This window comes from Aquarana catesbeiana, linkage group LG07 (assembly GCF_042186555.1).
Source record: "Aquarana catesbeiana isolate 2022-GZ linkage group LG07, ASM4218655v1, whole genome shotgun sequence".
Classification (NCBI taxonomy): Eukaryota; Metazoa; Chordata; class Amphibia; order Anura; family Ranidae; genus Aquarana; species Aquarana catesbeiana.
In genome coordinates this window covers 26,499,346-26,514,080 of record NC_133330.1, presented here as the reverse complement: position 1 = coordinate 26,514,080, position 14,735 = coordinate 26,499,346, and the positions used below count along the sequence as shown (strand labels likewise).

At 43.0% G+C, this 14,735-nt stretch overlaps 1 protein-coding gene across 6 annotated transcripts in view; it reads right to left on the bottom strand.

The window, feature by feature from the left end:
- Positions 1-396: 396 nt before the first annotated feature.
- The window catches only part of QRICH1 (glutamine rich 1), a 66,292-nt gene continuing 51,953 nt past the window's right edge, over positions 397-14,735 (bottom strand). For all 6 annotated transcript variants that reach the window (XM_073591821.1, XM_073591822.1, XM_073591824.1 and 3 more), the window contains 6 exons: positions 11,915-12,069; positions 9,352-9,466; positions 8,093-8,201; positions 5,710-5,864; positions 5,517-5,616; positions 397-1,342 (listed from right to left, as the gene is read on the bottom strand). In XM_073591821.1, the coding sequence (XP_073447922.1) occupies positions 1,150-1,342; positions 5,517-5,616; positions 5,710-5,864; positions 8,093-8,201; positions 9,352-9,466; positions 11,915-12,069 (827 nt within the window). In that variant the 3' untranslated portion in view covers positions 397-1,149. The remainder of the gene's footprint in view (positions 1,343-5,516; positions 5,617-5,709; positions 5,865-8,092; positions 8,202-9,351; positions 9,467-11,914; positions 12,070-14,735) is intronic.

Genomic DNA, 14,735 nt, shown 5'->3' with positions numbered 1-14,735 from the left:
TGCTTTTACAACCACTTTAATTTGCAGGGATTTCCCTTCACTTCCTGTTTGGTTATAGGACAGGAAGTGGAGGGCAATCTCTGCAATGAGACACAGATGACAAAAAAAAAAAAAAAAAAAAATCTGACAGGGGTTACAACCCTTCCATACTCTATCGGAAATGAATGAACTTTAATGCCGCATTTACTGCGATTGGGTTGTGAACCTTTCCCATCGGCATGCCAACCATACACAAGATGAACAGTAAGTGCTAGACAGAGGTTCTAACCCTATAAAAAAAAAAAAAAAAAAAACACACACACACCTGTTCCACTTGGACCCAATTACCCCCTGCAAAGCAGACAGGAAACCCGACAGAAGAGTCCACACATCCAAATAAGACACACTGCTCGCTGGCATGTTAAAAAGACATGCTTGTCATTCTTAATAAAACAAGGAACAATAAGAACAAAATTGAGAATTCTGAATATATCTGCAGTAGATACACAAGATTTTTTTTGTTTTTTTTTTTTTACAATAAATATACAAAGGCTCATACGTCTGCAGTTTAAGGCCTTGATATCTGGGCCAGAAGAAATGTCAACAGATTTCAGATTATGCAATTTTTCTTTTTTTTTTTTTGTATACACGGCATAATATATATATATAAAAAAAAAAATTTTTTTTTTTGTTTCTTTCCCGGTTTGTGAAACTGAATACAAGTCTTTATAATGTAGGCAAGAAAATAGGCAGCTCTGTTCACAAAAGTCCATCTTGTGACCCCCCCATATAATACAGGAAGACAAAAATGTGTTGTCTTTAAGCTGCTTTTGTACAGTTGTTTGGACCCCCCCCAAACCCCCCGCCCCACCCCCATGCTCGTATAAAAGGCTGTTTTCCTTCAGATTCTTCTGGAACTCACAATAAAATTTTTAGTAGTTTTCTTAAGATGCACATTTGAATGTTTTGTCTTATACTTTATTTTTTGTTGTTTTTTTATTTAACAGAAGAAGCCTAAAAGGGCTTCATAACTACACCAATAATTATAATAAAAAAAAATAACAGGAAAAAAAAAAAAAAAAAAAATGTAGGCATCTTCTTTTAGTGTAAAAGTCTGTACACGTCTGTTTTGTAATGTCACATTCCCTCCACTGTTGGAATCGGTTTCTTTTAGTGCATGTTGTTGCTGTTGGCGATTGCAATGGCTTCCTGAATTTCTCGGACAATCAGTATTCGATTCAGCATCTGTTCCATCTGCTCTCTGCTGATTGGCTGGGTGGAGTACCAGATCGGACTGTTTGGGGCGACCACGGGCTCTGGCGTCAGGTAAAAAGTGTCATTTCGACCTTTCACGCTCTGTGGGCTGGATAGGAAAAAAAGGAAGGAGGATTTATCAGAAGTGTACTTTATTAAAGTGATTCCAATTTTTTTTAAAAATAAACATGTTATACTTACCTGCTCTGTGTAATGGTCTTGCACAGAGCAGCCCCGGATCCTCTTCTTTTTGGGTCTCCTCCTGGCTCCTCCTCCTTGACGAGTGCCCCCAATAGCAAGCCTCTTGCTATGGCAGCTTCTGAGCCATGCTCCTGTAAATGGACATTGTCCATTCACAAACAGAGCAGCTCGCCCCCTTCTCTCTCCTCATTGGCTCACTGGCTATGATTGACAGGAGACGCAAATGGCTCCAGCTGCTGGGTGAGCCAATGAGGAGAGAGAGACCAGGAAGAGCAGCTGCTCTCATGCACATCACTGGATTGAGATGGGACTCAGGTAAGTATAAAAGCAGGAGCTAGAATGCATTAAGGTTAAAAAAAAAAAAAAAAAACACCTTCTGCCTTGATAACCACTTTAGAGACATTCTCACCATAAGTTATGGACCCTTCGGGATCTGAGCACTTTATATAAGAAGCCCAATCCTGACTGATGCTCTAAGTATTCACCAGAACAAATACGAGGTACAGGGGGGGGTTATGAACGGATAGGAGGTACAGGGGGGGTTATGAACGGATACGAGGTACAGGTGGGTTGTGAACGGATATGAGGTAGAAGGGGTTATGATTGGGTAAAAAGGGTTAGGATTGGGTACAAGGGGTTATGAAGGGGTACAAGGGGTTATGAATGATACGAGGTATTATGAATGGGTACAAGGGGTTATGAATGGATACGAGGTACAAGGGGTTATGAATGGATACAGGGTACAAGGGGTTATGAATGGGTACAAGGGGTTATGAATGGGTAAAATAGGTTATGAATGAATACGAGGTAAAAACGGTTAATCTACACTTTTGAGAACTTACAGCTGAACCCTAAGCCTAACCATCTTGCACAGTTGTACCGGCTCCTCTCCCGGACTGAAATTACTCGGATTTCACTGCACACTGTGAGCTTCTAACAATGTGCATTAGAAGCTGTGGCAAGACAGATGGAGCCTGTATCATCTCCTGGATAACATCCAGCATCACAGTCATTTCTATCACAGCCTGAATGTGTCTGGCCCGCCCCTTTCATTTATTGGATTTCAGTTCTTTCAATCATTGCAGCTCAGCAGCACATGTGGGTGTTACCCTAGGGCGATCTGCATGCAAATACAGTCTGCCTAGGATTGCCCACACCTCCACACCGACACCCACCCATGATGGTATTTTGATATTTGCATAACTCCTCCCAAAAGCTTGGATCAGGGCCGAGGCCTCATGGGAGGAGTACTGAGGCCGGGTGCTGTCATGTTTTCATGAAGCCATGTACAGCCTTATTAAAAGGTTACATTTACACAAAAGATGCAGCAAGCAGAATTTTGAAAGCACCACAAAAAAAAAAAAAAAAAAAATGACAAAGTCATCTTGTTTAGTGATCTATAAACACTTGGCTATGTGTGATCTTCTCAAAAGCTTACTAAGCTGGTCAATTACATGGTCTAATCTAACCAATAGGGGGCGCTGAATGAATATAAAATGGGAAGCAATTTTTCCTCTCAGGTTAGAAAAAAAAACTAAAAACTGGGATGTAGACCAGACAGGACAGAGAAAAAAAAAACAAAAAACAAAAAAAACAAACCACACCTATATATTACATAAAGATGAAAATGAAACAAGAGACACAAACATGCAGTAGTATAGACAAGGGGGCCCTTTACAACGGGTATGATCTTATGATGTGCTGTACAAATAGTGCTTAGTTGCAAACACGTGAAGCCCCCCCCTAAGAACATGAAAAAAAGTCAGGAGGACAACAGCCTGGTGACAAGACCCTTCAAAGTCATGTGACTGTCTTCTCAAGCAATTGCTCAGTATTCTCTGTAGCATCATGCAGAGGACAACATGGCCTGAATTCAACCAATAACTTGTAAGGGCTTTCACATGGGCAGATATAGCCAGAGGATCCACCTGCTTAGCGGGGTACTTACCCGCTGAGCAGGAGGAGGGTGACAGGTCCATATCTGCTCCACTTATGCAGAGCGGACACAGACAGCCCGCTATTCTCTATGGGGTGGTCGGCTGTAAAAGAACCACCTGTCAGTTTCCATCCGATCCGCCAGACGGATGGGGAACGAATCCCTCATCCATCCGTTTTTAACGGCTAGGATCGGATCGGATGCTGCCACCTGTCCGGGATTCGCCCGCACAGTCCGGTTTTTGCATCATGTTTCCCGGTTTCCAACTGCCCGACACCTGGACACATTATTCAGACAGCATACTTGCCAGTGCCTGCCACCAATGTGTCTACCCCTCATCTCTATCTGTCCCCAGTCCAGTGACCACACACTCTTCTTGGTTTACTGCTGCTGACTTCTTTCCCTCTCACTGATATTTAGAGCTTACACATCAAGCTTTGCGTGCCCAAAAACAGCAGGCACCTCTCAGGACAGACCCCCAGCAGCTAAAGGACTCCTCCTTTCTGTGTCAGTGTCTCTCCTGTGCTGAGCTTCACAGGAGCCCAGCAGAATGAGCCACAAGCGCAGCCGATCACTTAGACCCCTTTCACACTGCAGCGCCGCTAAAATGCCAGCTGTTTTTTGCGGCTCTTTAGCAGCGCTTTTCGGGCCTCTCCCTCCATGCATCTCGCTGCCCCTTATCCACCCCGCTGCCCCCAAGTCTACCTCCACTTCTTATCCCCCATGTCCACCCTGCTGTCCACCCCACTGGCACTTTAAGCTACCCAAAAGTATCTAAGGTATTTTGCAATGTATTCTACAAAAAAAAAAAAAAGAAGAAAATTGCCGTGCGCCAGTAAGTGTTCGGGTTTGGCTTGAAGAAAAGGTGGCAACCCCAATTAGATGCTTGTGTGTGTAAACGGACACATGTCCGTTTATAACCGCCGCTCCATAGAGAAGAAAGGAGGGTCTAATCGGTCCATTCATGCGAAAAGGGACCTAAAATGCAGGCGTGAGGAGTAAACACTAGGCTCTCCTGCAAGGAGCGGTATCTGCTCTTCTCTATAAACTGGCCCTAGTTACTTTTTCTTATAACTTACCATTTTTGTTAAAGGATAGGTTCACCTTTTGAAAGCATGTTATAAATGACATCCATATTTAGGGTGTAATGTGTAACATGCTCCAGGCCTGCCCCCCCCCCCCATCAATGACACTTCCTCCAGCTTTGCAACTGTCTGCCAGTATGGAGGTACAGGCAGGCGAGCTGGAGACCGTGTTTGCAGGAGCCTTACATTGCGCCTGCATTCTACTGATCGCTGGTGCAATGCTCTGTAGGCTCATTAAAAAAAAAAAAAAAAAAAAAAAAAAAAAAAGGTCATTTTCTTTTCCTGCAAAAATATGTGGATTTTTTTTTCTTAAAGGTGAACTTATCCTTTAAAGCAGTATTAAGCCCAAAAGGAAACATTATATTGCAGCTTACCAATCCTTAGATGTGGCAGCTGAATTTGTTCTCTTTCCTTGATTTTCATCTGGTGATCTAGTCGGTACAACTGTTATCTTTCAACAGAACAAAAAGTCCTGCAGATGTAGCAGAGGGTTGAGACAAACCATTTACCACTGACAGGTGGTACTTACAATGAACAGCTTCTATTTATTCATGTAAAACTTTTATCCCAAAAGAAAAAAAAAAAAAAAAAAAATTTGCTGCAACTGCACTGTTACCTGGAGTTTGGCTATAATTTGTTAGTTATCTAAATCTGCTAGTACATCTAACCCCCCTCCAGAATGACAATGCTGCTGTCTAAAGGTGTCCCCTGTACTTCTTATCCAGAGTGGGGGCGCTCTAATACAGGAGGTATGTTACTGGCCAGATCACCAGGGGAGAAAAAAAGCCTGAAATGGTGAAAAACAAAAAACAAAAAAAAACAACAAAAAAAAAACAAAACAAAAAAAAACAAAACAAAAAAAAACAAAAAACAAAAAAACAATGCAGCCACCACATCTAATGATTGAGAAGGTGCAATATAGGACATTCCTGGTTTTAGGTTTAATACCGCTTTAACGTACATCCAAAATAAAATTTCCTAGAAGTTTTTTTTTTTTTTTTTTTTTTTTTTTTTGCACTGCTGTTCTGCCAAGTGGTGAAGATTTTTTTTTTTTTACATACCATTTGAAGAGGTAGAAATCATAAAGTTTAATGGGACATCTCAGGGGATTTTCTGGGTTCTCTGTCTGCTCTGCATACATGTCGTCTGTAATTGGAAAACCTGGAATAGAGAGGAGGCGATATAGAATTTGAGATGACAGAACAGTCTGTTCCTGGGAAAACGATGCTCAGAAATTGTCCAGAGAAATCTTACCTTTCTGCTGCCCCGTCTGGTGAACGCCGAGTGCCTTCAGGTATCGGATACTCGTACTCTTGTCTTTTGGGTTGGAAGGATTCTTTTTCGTCTGTCTTAGAACTTTGGAGAAAGCCAGTCTCATATGCTGATCAACAGTCTTCAGTAAAAAGTACCTGGATGGAGTAGAATACACAACATGCAGATAGTTGAGCAGAAGTGCAACCTGCCTAACAGCCTAAAGCAACACACAGACACACCTGAGCTGAACTTCAGGAAGACACAAACTAATGGAGCTCTGTATTTATGAATGAATCATTAAAATTGACTTTTCTAAATGCAACCAGCATAACCACCCCGAGTCTGACTTGATATTATCCTTTTGCAATCACCTATAACACACCACTTAGATGGGGTGAAAATCAAGGAGAGCAGAGGAATGAACCGATCAGTCTCCTGCTCCTCTTTCATGGCCCAATCAGCAGTTAAGAGGGTTATACTACTGTATCCTCTCTTTTGCACAGAGCAGCCTCGATCCTCCTCTTCTCCGGTCCCCTGCTGGCACTCTGGGCTCCTCCCCCCACTGAGTGCCATCATAGCAAGCTGCTTGCCATGGGGGGCACTCGTGCATGCATCCATAAGACACACACAGCGGGGCTCGCCACCACTCCCTCGTCACTGGCTCGGATTGAAATCAGCAGGAGACCATGAGCAGTGAGAGAGCCCAAGCTCTCAATCACAGCGCTGGATCGAGATTGGGGCCGGTACGTATCGGGGGGGGGGGACAACGACTGGGGGGGGGGGGGGGGGGCACGACTGCAGGGGGAGCTGCATGTGTTCTGCCTTTAAAATCACTTTAACCACTTCCCTACCCGCCCATAGTCATATGACGTCCACAGATGGGATCTCCCATCCTGGGTGGACGTCATATGACGTCCTGGGATTCCCGGCCGTCTAGGGGGCGCGTGCGCCCGCCGCGTTCCTCGGGACCCGGTGCGTGTGCCCGGCGGCCGCGATGTCCACCGGGCACCCGCGATAGTCCGTTAACCGGGCCGGCATGTGGATCTGTGTGTAAACACACAGATCCACAGCCTGTCAGCTCTGAGGAGAGCGATCTGTGTTCCCAGAACGGAGGAACACAGATCGGTCTCCTCCCCTAGTGCGTCCCCTCCCCCTTCAGTTAGAATCATTCCCTAGGAAACATATTAACCCCTCCCCGCCCCCTAGTGGTTAACCCCTTCACTGCCTGTCACATTTACACAGTAATCAATGCAATTTTATAGCATGTGATTGGCCCCAAAAATGTGTCAAAAGTGTCCGATGTGTCCGACATAATGTCGCAGTCACCAAAAAAAAAAAATCGCGATCGCCGCTAAAAAAAATAAAAAAAAATATATTTTTTAAAAATGCCATAAATCTATCCCGTATTTTGTAGACGCTATAACTTTTGCGCAAACCAATCAATATACGGTTATTGCGATTTTTTTTACCAAAAATATGTAGAAGAATACGTATCGGCCAAAACTGAGGAAAAAATTTGTTTTTTAAAAAAAAAATTGGGATATTTATTATAGCAAAAAGTAAAAAATATTGTGTTTTTTCAAAATTGTCGCTCTTCTTTTGTTTATAGCGCAAAAAATAAGAAACCGCAGAGGCGATCAAATACCACCAAAAAAAAGCTCGTCAATTTCTTTTGGGTACAACGTCGCACGACCGCACAATTGACATTTAAAGTGCGACAGTGCTGAAAACTTAAAATTGGCCTGGGAAGGAAGGGGGTGAAATTGCCCGGTATTGAACCGGTTAAAGTGCAACTCAGGGCTAAAGAAAACATTCAGTACATCTACGCAATACATGATACAAAACTACCTATTTGCAAACAAATGCAGTGAACTCCTAACTTCCTGTTTGAGCAGGCACAGCGCCTTTGTTGGACTGGAGACCCAAAAAAACTCTTTGTTCAATTACTAAAGCTGTAGAGTGCAAAATCTGGTACAGCTCTGCATGATAGCCAATCAGCTTCTAACTTCAGTTTGTTCATTTAAGCTTTGACAATAAAAGATGGAAGAGTATTGGTTTCTACGCAGAGATTTTGCACTCTCCAGTTTTAGTAAATCAACCCCAGTCATCCCTGCCTGCTGGACTACAAAACTCCACCTCCCCCCATCCTCTTTCCAGGAACACATTTATTTCCCTGCAAAATAATGCTGGCTTCACTCACAAGACCCTGACAACAATGTATATGGAAAGGGGAAGGGACTTTTGAAAGATGCAGTTCTGGGGGGCAGGCCTACATTAACAGCAAATGACCTCCCAGCAGATGGCCCTGTGCATATACATACGTGTGTGTGTGTCTCACTATCACTTCTATTATAGACAATTTGATTGATCGATCAGCACTTACTTTGTGTTGAAGAACATGAGTGTAGTAAGCAGGGTGGCAGGAGAGTGGGCACCCAGCTGCTTGCACTCCCACAGCATTTCCTCTGTCACATGGCTGGGGATGACAAAACCTGCAATGGTACAAACTAGGTTTATAAACCTCTATAACCACTATGGTTTATTTTCCTGCAACAACTTATGTTTCCTGTATTGTTATAAAAACGACAGCTGGTTAAACAATCGTGCGTATCATACAACAGTGTAGAATGTTATTCAGAGTTTCACTACTCATTTGAAACTTTAGAGCCTTAACCACTTAGTGCCGGTTTACACAGGGGCGACTTCGCTGCCTGACAAGTCACACTCCGTTCTGTACTATGCAACCGTTCCGATAGGAGCGACTCAAGTCACTGTACTACTTTGGGACGACTTGCATTGACTTCTATACAGAAGTCATTTTGCAAGCTGCCGCTGAAGTCGTGTGCAGATAGCCTTGCAAAGTCGAACTGCAAGTCGGGCTGCCCCTGTGTGAACCGGCACTTAAGGACCAGGCCTTTTCTGGCACGTTTTGTTTACATGCAACAATCAGTTTTTTTTTTTTGCTAGAAAACTACCTAGAACCCCAATCGCGGTCAAGTCGCGGCGGTGTGAAACTGGCCTTAAAGAATTTATAAGGCTTCATTCCCAGTGGCACTCCTACATTTCCCAGATGACTTCTCCTGTGTTTAGATCTAAACTTTTACGCCTCCCAGATCAATTTTTCCTGCTTTTAGATGCTCCTGGCTTAAAGCAGGTTCAGGGGAGTGTAGAGCATCTAATTGGATTCTGGATGCACAGAATTCTATTTTCTACACACTGACCGCACCTAAACAGGCAGGTAGCCACACAGTGTAAATAGCATTGTCGAAAAATCATTACATGCATTTATATAGGTTTGGAAATGTCCTCTAAACATATATAAACGTAGGTTTGTCAGTGTGTACGAGGCCTAACAGCAGAGTGACCAAGCAATTATTTTTGTGGTCCAGTAGCAGTTAGAAATGAGAGGGAATACTACTAGGTTCCCATTTATGAGGCGTTTGTTCTAACTTTTATGCCAAGGAGCCTAAAGTGCATATTGGAACAGAGCTTATAAAAACGCATTTGTGGCAGAGACTGCGCTCTATAAAGCTCTGCACAATTTGCTGGTACTACAGAAAGGAATTAAATACAGTACACAGGGTGATAAGCTGGGATGCCAGTCACAACGAATACATGAAAGGTGTCAAAAGAAATTCTTACCAAGTTGAGTGACTCGAGGTTGAAATGTCTTGAGAACTTGGTGAAGAAATTCTGTGAATTTAAGGTAGTATGGATCTGAAAATATATCATCCACTCTCCCGTTCTCACATAAGTACTGAAAGAGAAAACGTAATAAATTTTTATGTATTTTTTTCATTTTTCTATATAGGATTCCTGATCGATATAATCTGTGAAGTGTGGGAACATTGTCACCTGTTGATCTTTTGTTCCAAGATTGTATTATATTATATACTCACTATATGTTTCACACCATGATCTACCAATTAATTGATTCCAGACTGATTACTTGATTGTTTAATAGATGATTGATGAGATCTATATCAGGGGTCTCAAACTGGCGGCCCTCCAGCTGTTGTGAAACTACAAGTCCCATCATGCCTCTGCCTGTGGAGGTCATGCTTGTAACTGTCAGCCCTACAATGCCTCATGAGATTTGTAGTTTCGCAACAGCTGGAGGGCCGCCAGTTTGAGACCCTTGATCTATATAGTAACAAGTATGTGGTCATTTATAGGCATGAGGTTTTGAATAAGGGCGTGATCTGGAATAGCCCGAAACTGTTCGACCGTGTGTACACGGCATGATTCTCCAACGGGAAATGTTCGATGGGAGCTTGTTGTCGGAAATTCTGACCGTGTGTAGGCTCTATCGGACATTTTCCGTCGGAATTTGCGACAAAGATTGAGATCTGGGTCTCAAATTTTCCAACAGCAAAATCTGTTGTTGGATATTCCGATTGTGTGTACACAATTCCGACGCAAAAAATTTCACGCATGCTCGGAATCAAGCAGAAGAGCTGCACTGGCTATTGAACTTCATTTTTCTCGGCTCGTCGTACGGGTTTTCTACGTCACCGCGTTCTTGACGTTCGGAATTTCCCACAAGATTTGTGTGACCGTGTGTATACAAGACAAGTTTGAGCCAACATCCATTGGGGGAAAAAAAAACATGTTTTGTTGTCGGAATGTCCGATCGTGTGTACGGGGCATTACCATGATTGCCTGAATTTTTGGGATGTTTTAAACTTCATTAAAACCCTTTTATGGGCAGCAATCCCATTTGATTTACAATTATATACACACACACGAGTATATATATATATATATATATATATATATATATATATATATATATATATATATATATATATATATATATATATATATATATATATATATATATATATATATATATATACACACATACATACATATATACATACATACATACATACATACGATAGATATATATATGCGTATAACATGCACTTTTTTCCCCCCTTAAAATCAGGGGAAAATCGCGGGTGCGTGTTATACGCCGGAATACACAGAGCCGGTCCTCGGCTCTTCTCGGCCACTTTCGGCTTCACTCGAGCGCCGCCCGAACCTAGCCGAGTGTTGGGCTAGCTCCGCTCACAGTCACACCCATCCCGGGCGGGACTACGAGTGGAGCCGAAAGTGAACGAGAGCCGCCGAGAAGAGCCGAGGACCGGCTCTGTGTATTTTGGCGCCGGCGGCGCCATTTTCAAACTGCAGTGACACTGACATGTCACTGCAATTTAACTGCAGCCTGGGCAAGGCTGCAAAAGGACACAGACAAAGCTGCAGATCGGCACTGGCAAAGCTGCAAGGCTGCAAATGTACACCAAGGCTGCAAATGACACTGGACAAGCATGCAGATGGACATTTAAATGTAAGTTTTTTTTCCTTAAAATTCCCTCCTAAACTTGGGGTGCATGTTAGACGATAAATACGATATAGATATATATATATCTATATCTCTCTCTATCTATATATCTCACACACACACATCTCTCCATAAATTGACAGCGCTATACAAGTACCTGTAATTTATAAATACAGGAGATTCACTGCAACTACAATCACCATGCTACAGCTGATATTTTTGGGTTCTGCTCTCCTTGCTGGAGAGAAAGCTGTATCTGAGGACCTGCAGTGTAAGGATTCTCTGGCTTTTCATTCCATGGATCTGTGGTGTCCCTACCTCTCCTGCAGTTTCTAACCGGGCAGCAACGTTGACATGAGAAAGCAAAGCCTTCCCTATACCAAGATAGCCACCTTCACATAAAGACAGTGCAGAACAAGGCATCCATTGCAAGTCAGTTCTGATGAAAAGATCAGCCGCACAGAGACCAAAAGGCAATATTAATAACTAGGATTATAAAGGCAATAAAAAAGTATTGAATAAAAAAAAAAACCTTTCAATATTGCAGCAGCACTAATACTAATAACTAGGCATTTGCTCTCTGCAGCTTTTTTTTTTGGCAGAGTTTCTACAATTCAAGTCCCCTCTAATGGGAGTTATCATTTAAGGGCCTGTTCATATTAGATGAGCTTAGAAATAAAATCATTTATATATTTCTAAATATTTTGTATGCATTGTATTTTTGGTAACCGCAGTTCAAAGTACATGGACAGAACACAAGCCAAGTACCATGTATACGAGGCCCCCTTCCCCAGAAGAACTTAGGTTGAAAGAAGACACAAGTCCATCTAGTTCAACCAATAAACCACAGGCACTCACCTTCTGGATACAAAGCAAAATATAATATAATACATCTGGGTCATAGGGCTCTCCTTCCCCATTACGAGCTTCTTTTGTCATGAGACACAAGCCGTAATTCAGCTCTGCTACTGCGGATGAGATGAGGTCCTCCTGAAACCTCAGCAATTGGCGTCCTACAAAGACAAGGTGTGACATTTAGGCACAGAGGAAAAAATACAGACAATCAAGCAAAAGAAAAAAAGAAAAAAGACAAAAAGACAAAAAAGACAAGTGGTGACTAGCTTGGCACTATTGCTTGCCATCTTTTGTGAATCAAATCCTTTAGCACTTTACGATACTGTGGCAAATATGGCCACAATGTCAAACTTGAAAGTAGCATTCAATCTTCCCGAGTCTTTCCAAAGATAATCGGGTAAATTTGGCTGAAATTTGATTTCAATGAACTGTTTTAAAGAGGACAACCTTTGTTCAGAGTCCATGCTTATAAAAAGTATAATGTGGTTCGCCTTCAAACAATGGTGCTGACCAACTACCAAGAGTTGGTGCCTTTTTTTGAGGCATCTGCATTGAAAGTCAAAGTCAAGACATTAAAATGCATTTCGCCCTGATGCCCATTACAGGCCATCCAGATTTTGCTCCAGGACTGATGGGCGTGTTCAGAATCCGTCAGGTAAGGGACTTAGGAGAGCCTCTAAAATTCTGAGCTCTGGACAGGTGGGTGAACATTAAGGATCTTCGCACAGACCCCTTAAAGTGGTTGTAAACCTCAGGCATTAACTATGAACAAAGCATATCCCCTCTATAGTGTGTACTTGTCTCAATCCAGAGCACTAAGTGTGATTTCTGCCTGCCGCCTCCTTCCTCTGCTATCAGGAGTCACTTCTGACAAGTTTTCCTGATGCCAAGAGATAAAAAGGTGTCAGGTGAGGGAGCTCCAGGATGCTCAGATGCTGTGATTGACAGTTTCAGCTCTTTGGTTTAATGATCATGGTATCACTGTATTTGATTGGCCAGCAATCTCGCCTGACCTAAACCCCATAGAGCAGTTATGGTGAACCTTGGCACCCCAGATGTTTTGAAAGTACATTTCCGATGATGCTCAACTACACTGCAGAGTGCATGAGCATCATGGCAAATGTAGTTCCAAAACATCTGGGGTGTCAAGGTTCACCATCACTGCCATAGAGAATCTGTGGGATATTGTCAAGAGGAAGATGAGACACACCAGACCCAACAATGCAGATGATCTGAAGGCCGCAACATGGGCTTCCATAACACCTCAGCAGTGCCACAGGCTGATCACCTCCATGCCACACCGCATTGATGCAGTAATTCATACAAAAGGAGCCCCGACCAAGTATTGAGTGCATACTATACTGTACATGGATATACTTTTCAGTAAGCCAACATTTCTGTATTAAAAATACTTTGTTTTTATTGGTCTTATGTAATATTCTAAATTTTCCGAGATACTGAATTTTGGGTTTTCACTATCTGTAAACCATAATCAAAATTAAATTTGATGATATTCAAATTTTTTTAGATGCACGTGTATGTATTGCAGTCGAGAAGTGGTTAATACGGTTCCTTCATTTTTAATTAAAAATTAAAACACAACAGTGAACACAAAAAGGTGGTGTTCTTCTGTGTTTCCTGCCCAAGTGTTCAAAGTTAATAAATTAATGTTTTTTACCTTTTAAAAAAATGTTAACATATTTAAAGTGATTGTAAAGGCAGAAAGTTTTTTATCTTAATGCATTCTGTGTGCAGCAACCCCTCCCAGCCCCCCCTAATACTTACCTGAGCCCCATCTAGATCCAGCGATGTTGTATGAGTGTCTCGGCTGCCCGGGACTCCCCTCCTCATTGGCTGAGACAGCAGCTCTGCGCCATTGCCTCCCTCTGATGTCAAAGTCAGTCAGCCAATGAGAGAGAGGGGGTGGGGCTGGGCCACGGCTCCATGTCTGAATAGACACACGGAGCTGTGGCTTGGCTCGGGTGCCCCCAGAGCAAGCCGCTTGCTGTGGGGGGCACTTAACAGGATAGAGGGGCCAGGAGCACCAAACAGGGACCCGAGAAGAGGAGGATCCCGTCTGCTCTGTGCAAAACCAGTACACAGAGCAGGCAAGTATAGCAGGTTTATTTTTAACTACTGTATATACTCGAGTATAAGCCGAGTTTTTCAGCACATTTTTTTTGTGCTGAAAATGCCCCCCTCGGCTTATACTCAAGTCAAGCACTTTTCTGCAGCAGAGAATGACATTTTCTGAACAGACTTTGGGGCACTGTATCTTGGGGCCACTTGGTAGGAACCATAAATTTAGTGTGCAAACCCAGTGAAACTAGCACTACAACTAGAGGTCGACCGATATGGGTTTTTCTCTGGCCGATGCCGATATTTAGAAATCGCGGTGGCCGATGGCCGATATGTGATGCCGATTTTTTTGGGCCGATATATTTGGCCGATTTTTTTTTTTCCTTTCTTTTTTCCCTTCATCTCATAAAATCTAACAGTTAGACCCCTTTCACACTGGGGCGTTTTTCAGGCGCTTTTGGGCTAAAAATAGCGCCTGTAAAACGGCTCCCCTGCAGTCTCAGTGTGATATCCCGAGTGCTTTCACACTGAGGCGATGCGCTGGCAGGATGTAAAAAAAAAGTCCTGCAAACGGCATCTTTGGAGCGGTGTATACCGCTGCTCCACCACTCCTGCCCATTGAAATGAATGCGCACCGCTGCCGAAGCGCCTGCAAAGCGTTTTGGCAGCGGCGCTTCAGGGGCGCATTTAACCCCTTCCTCGGCCGCTAGCTGGGTTATAAGCGCCCCCGCTAGCAGCCGAATAG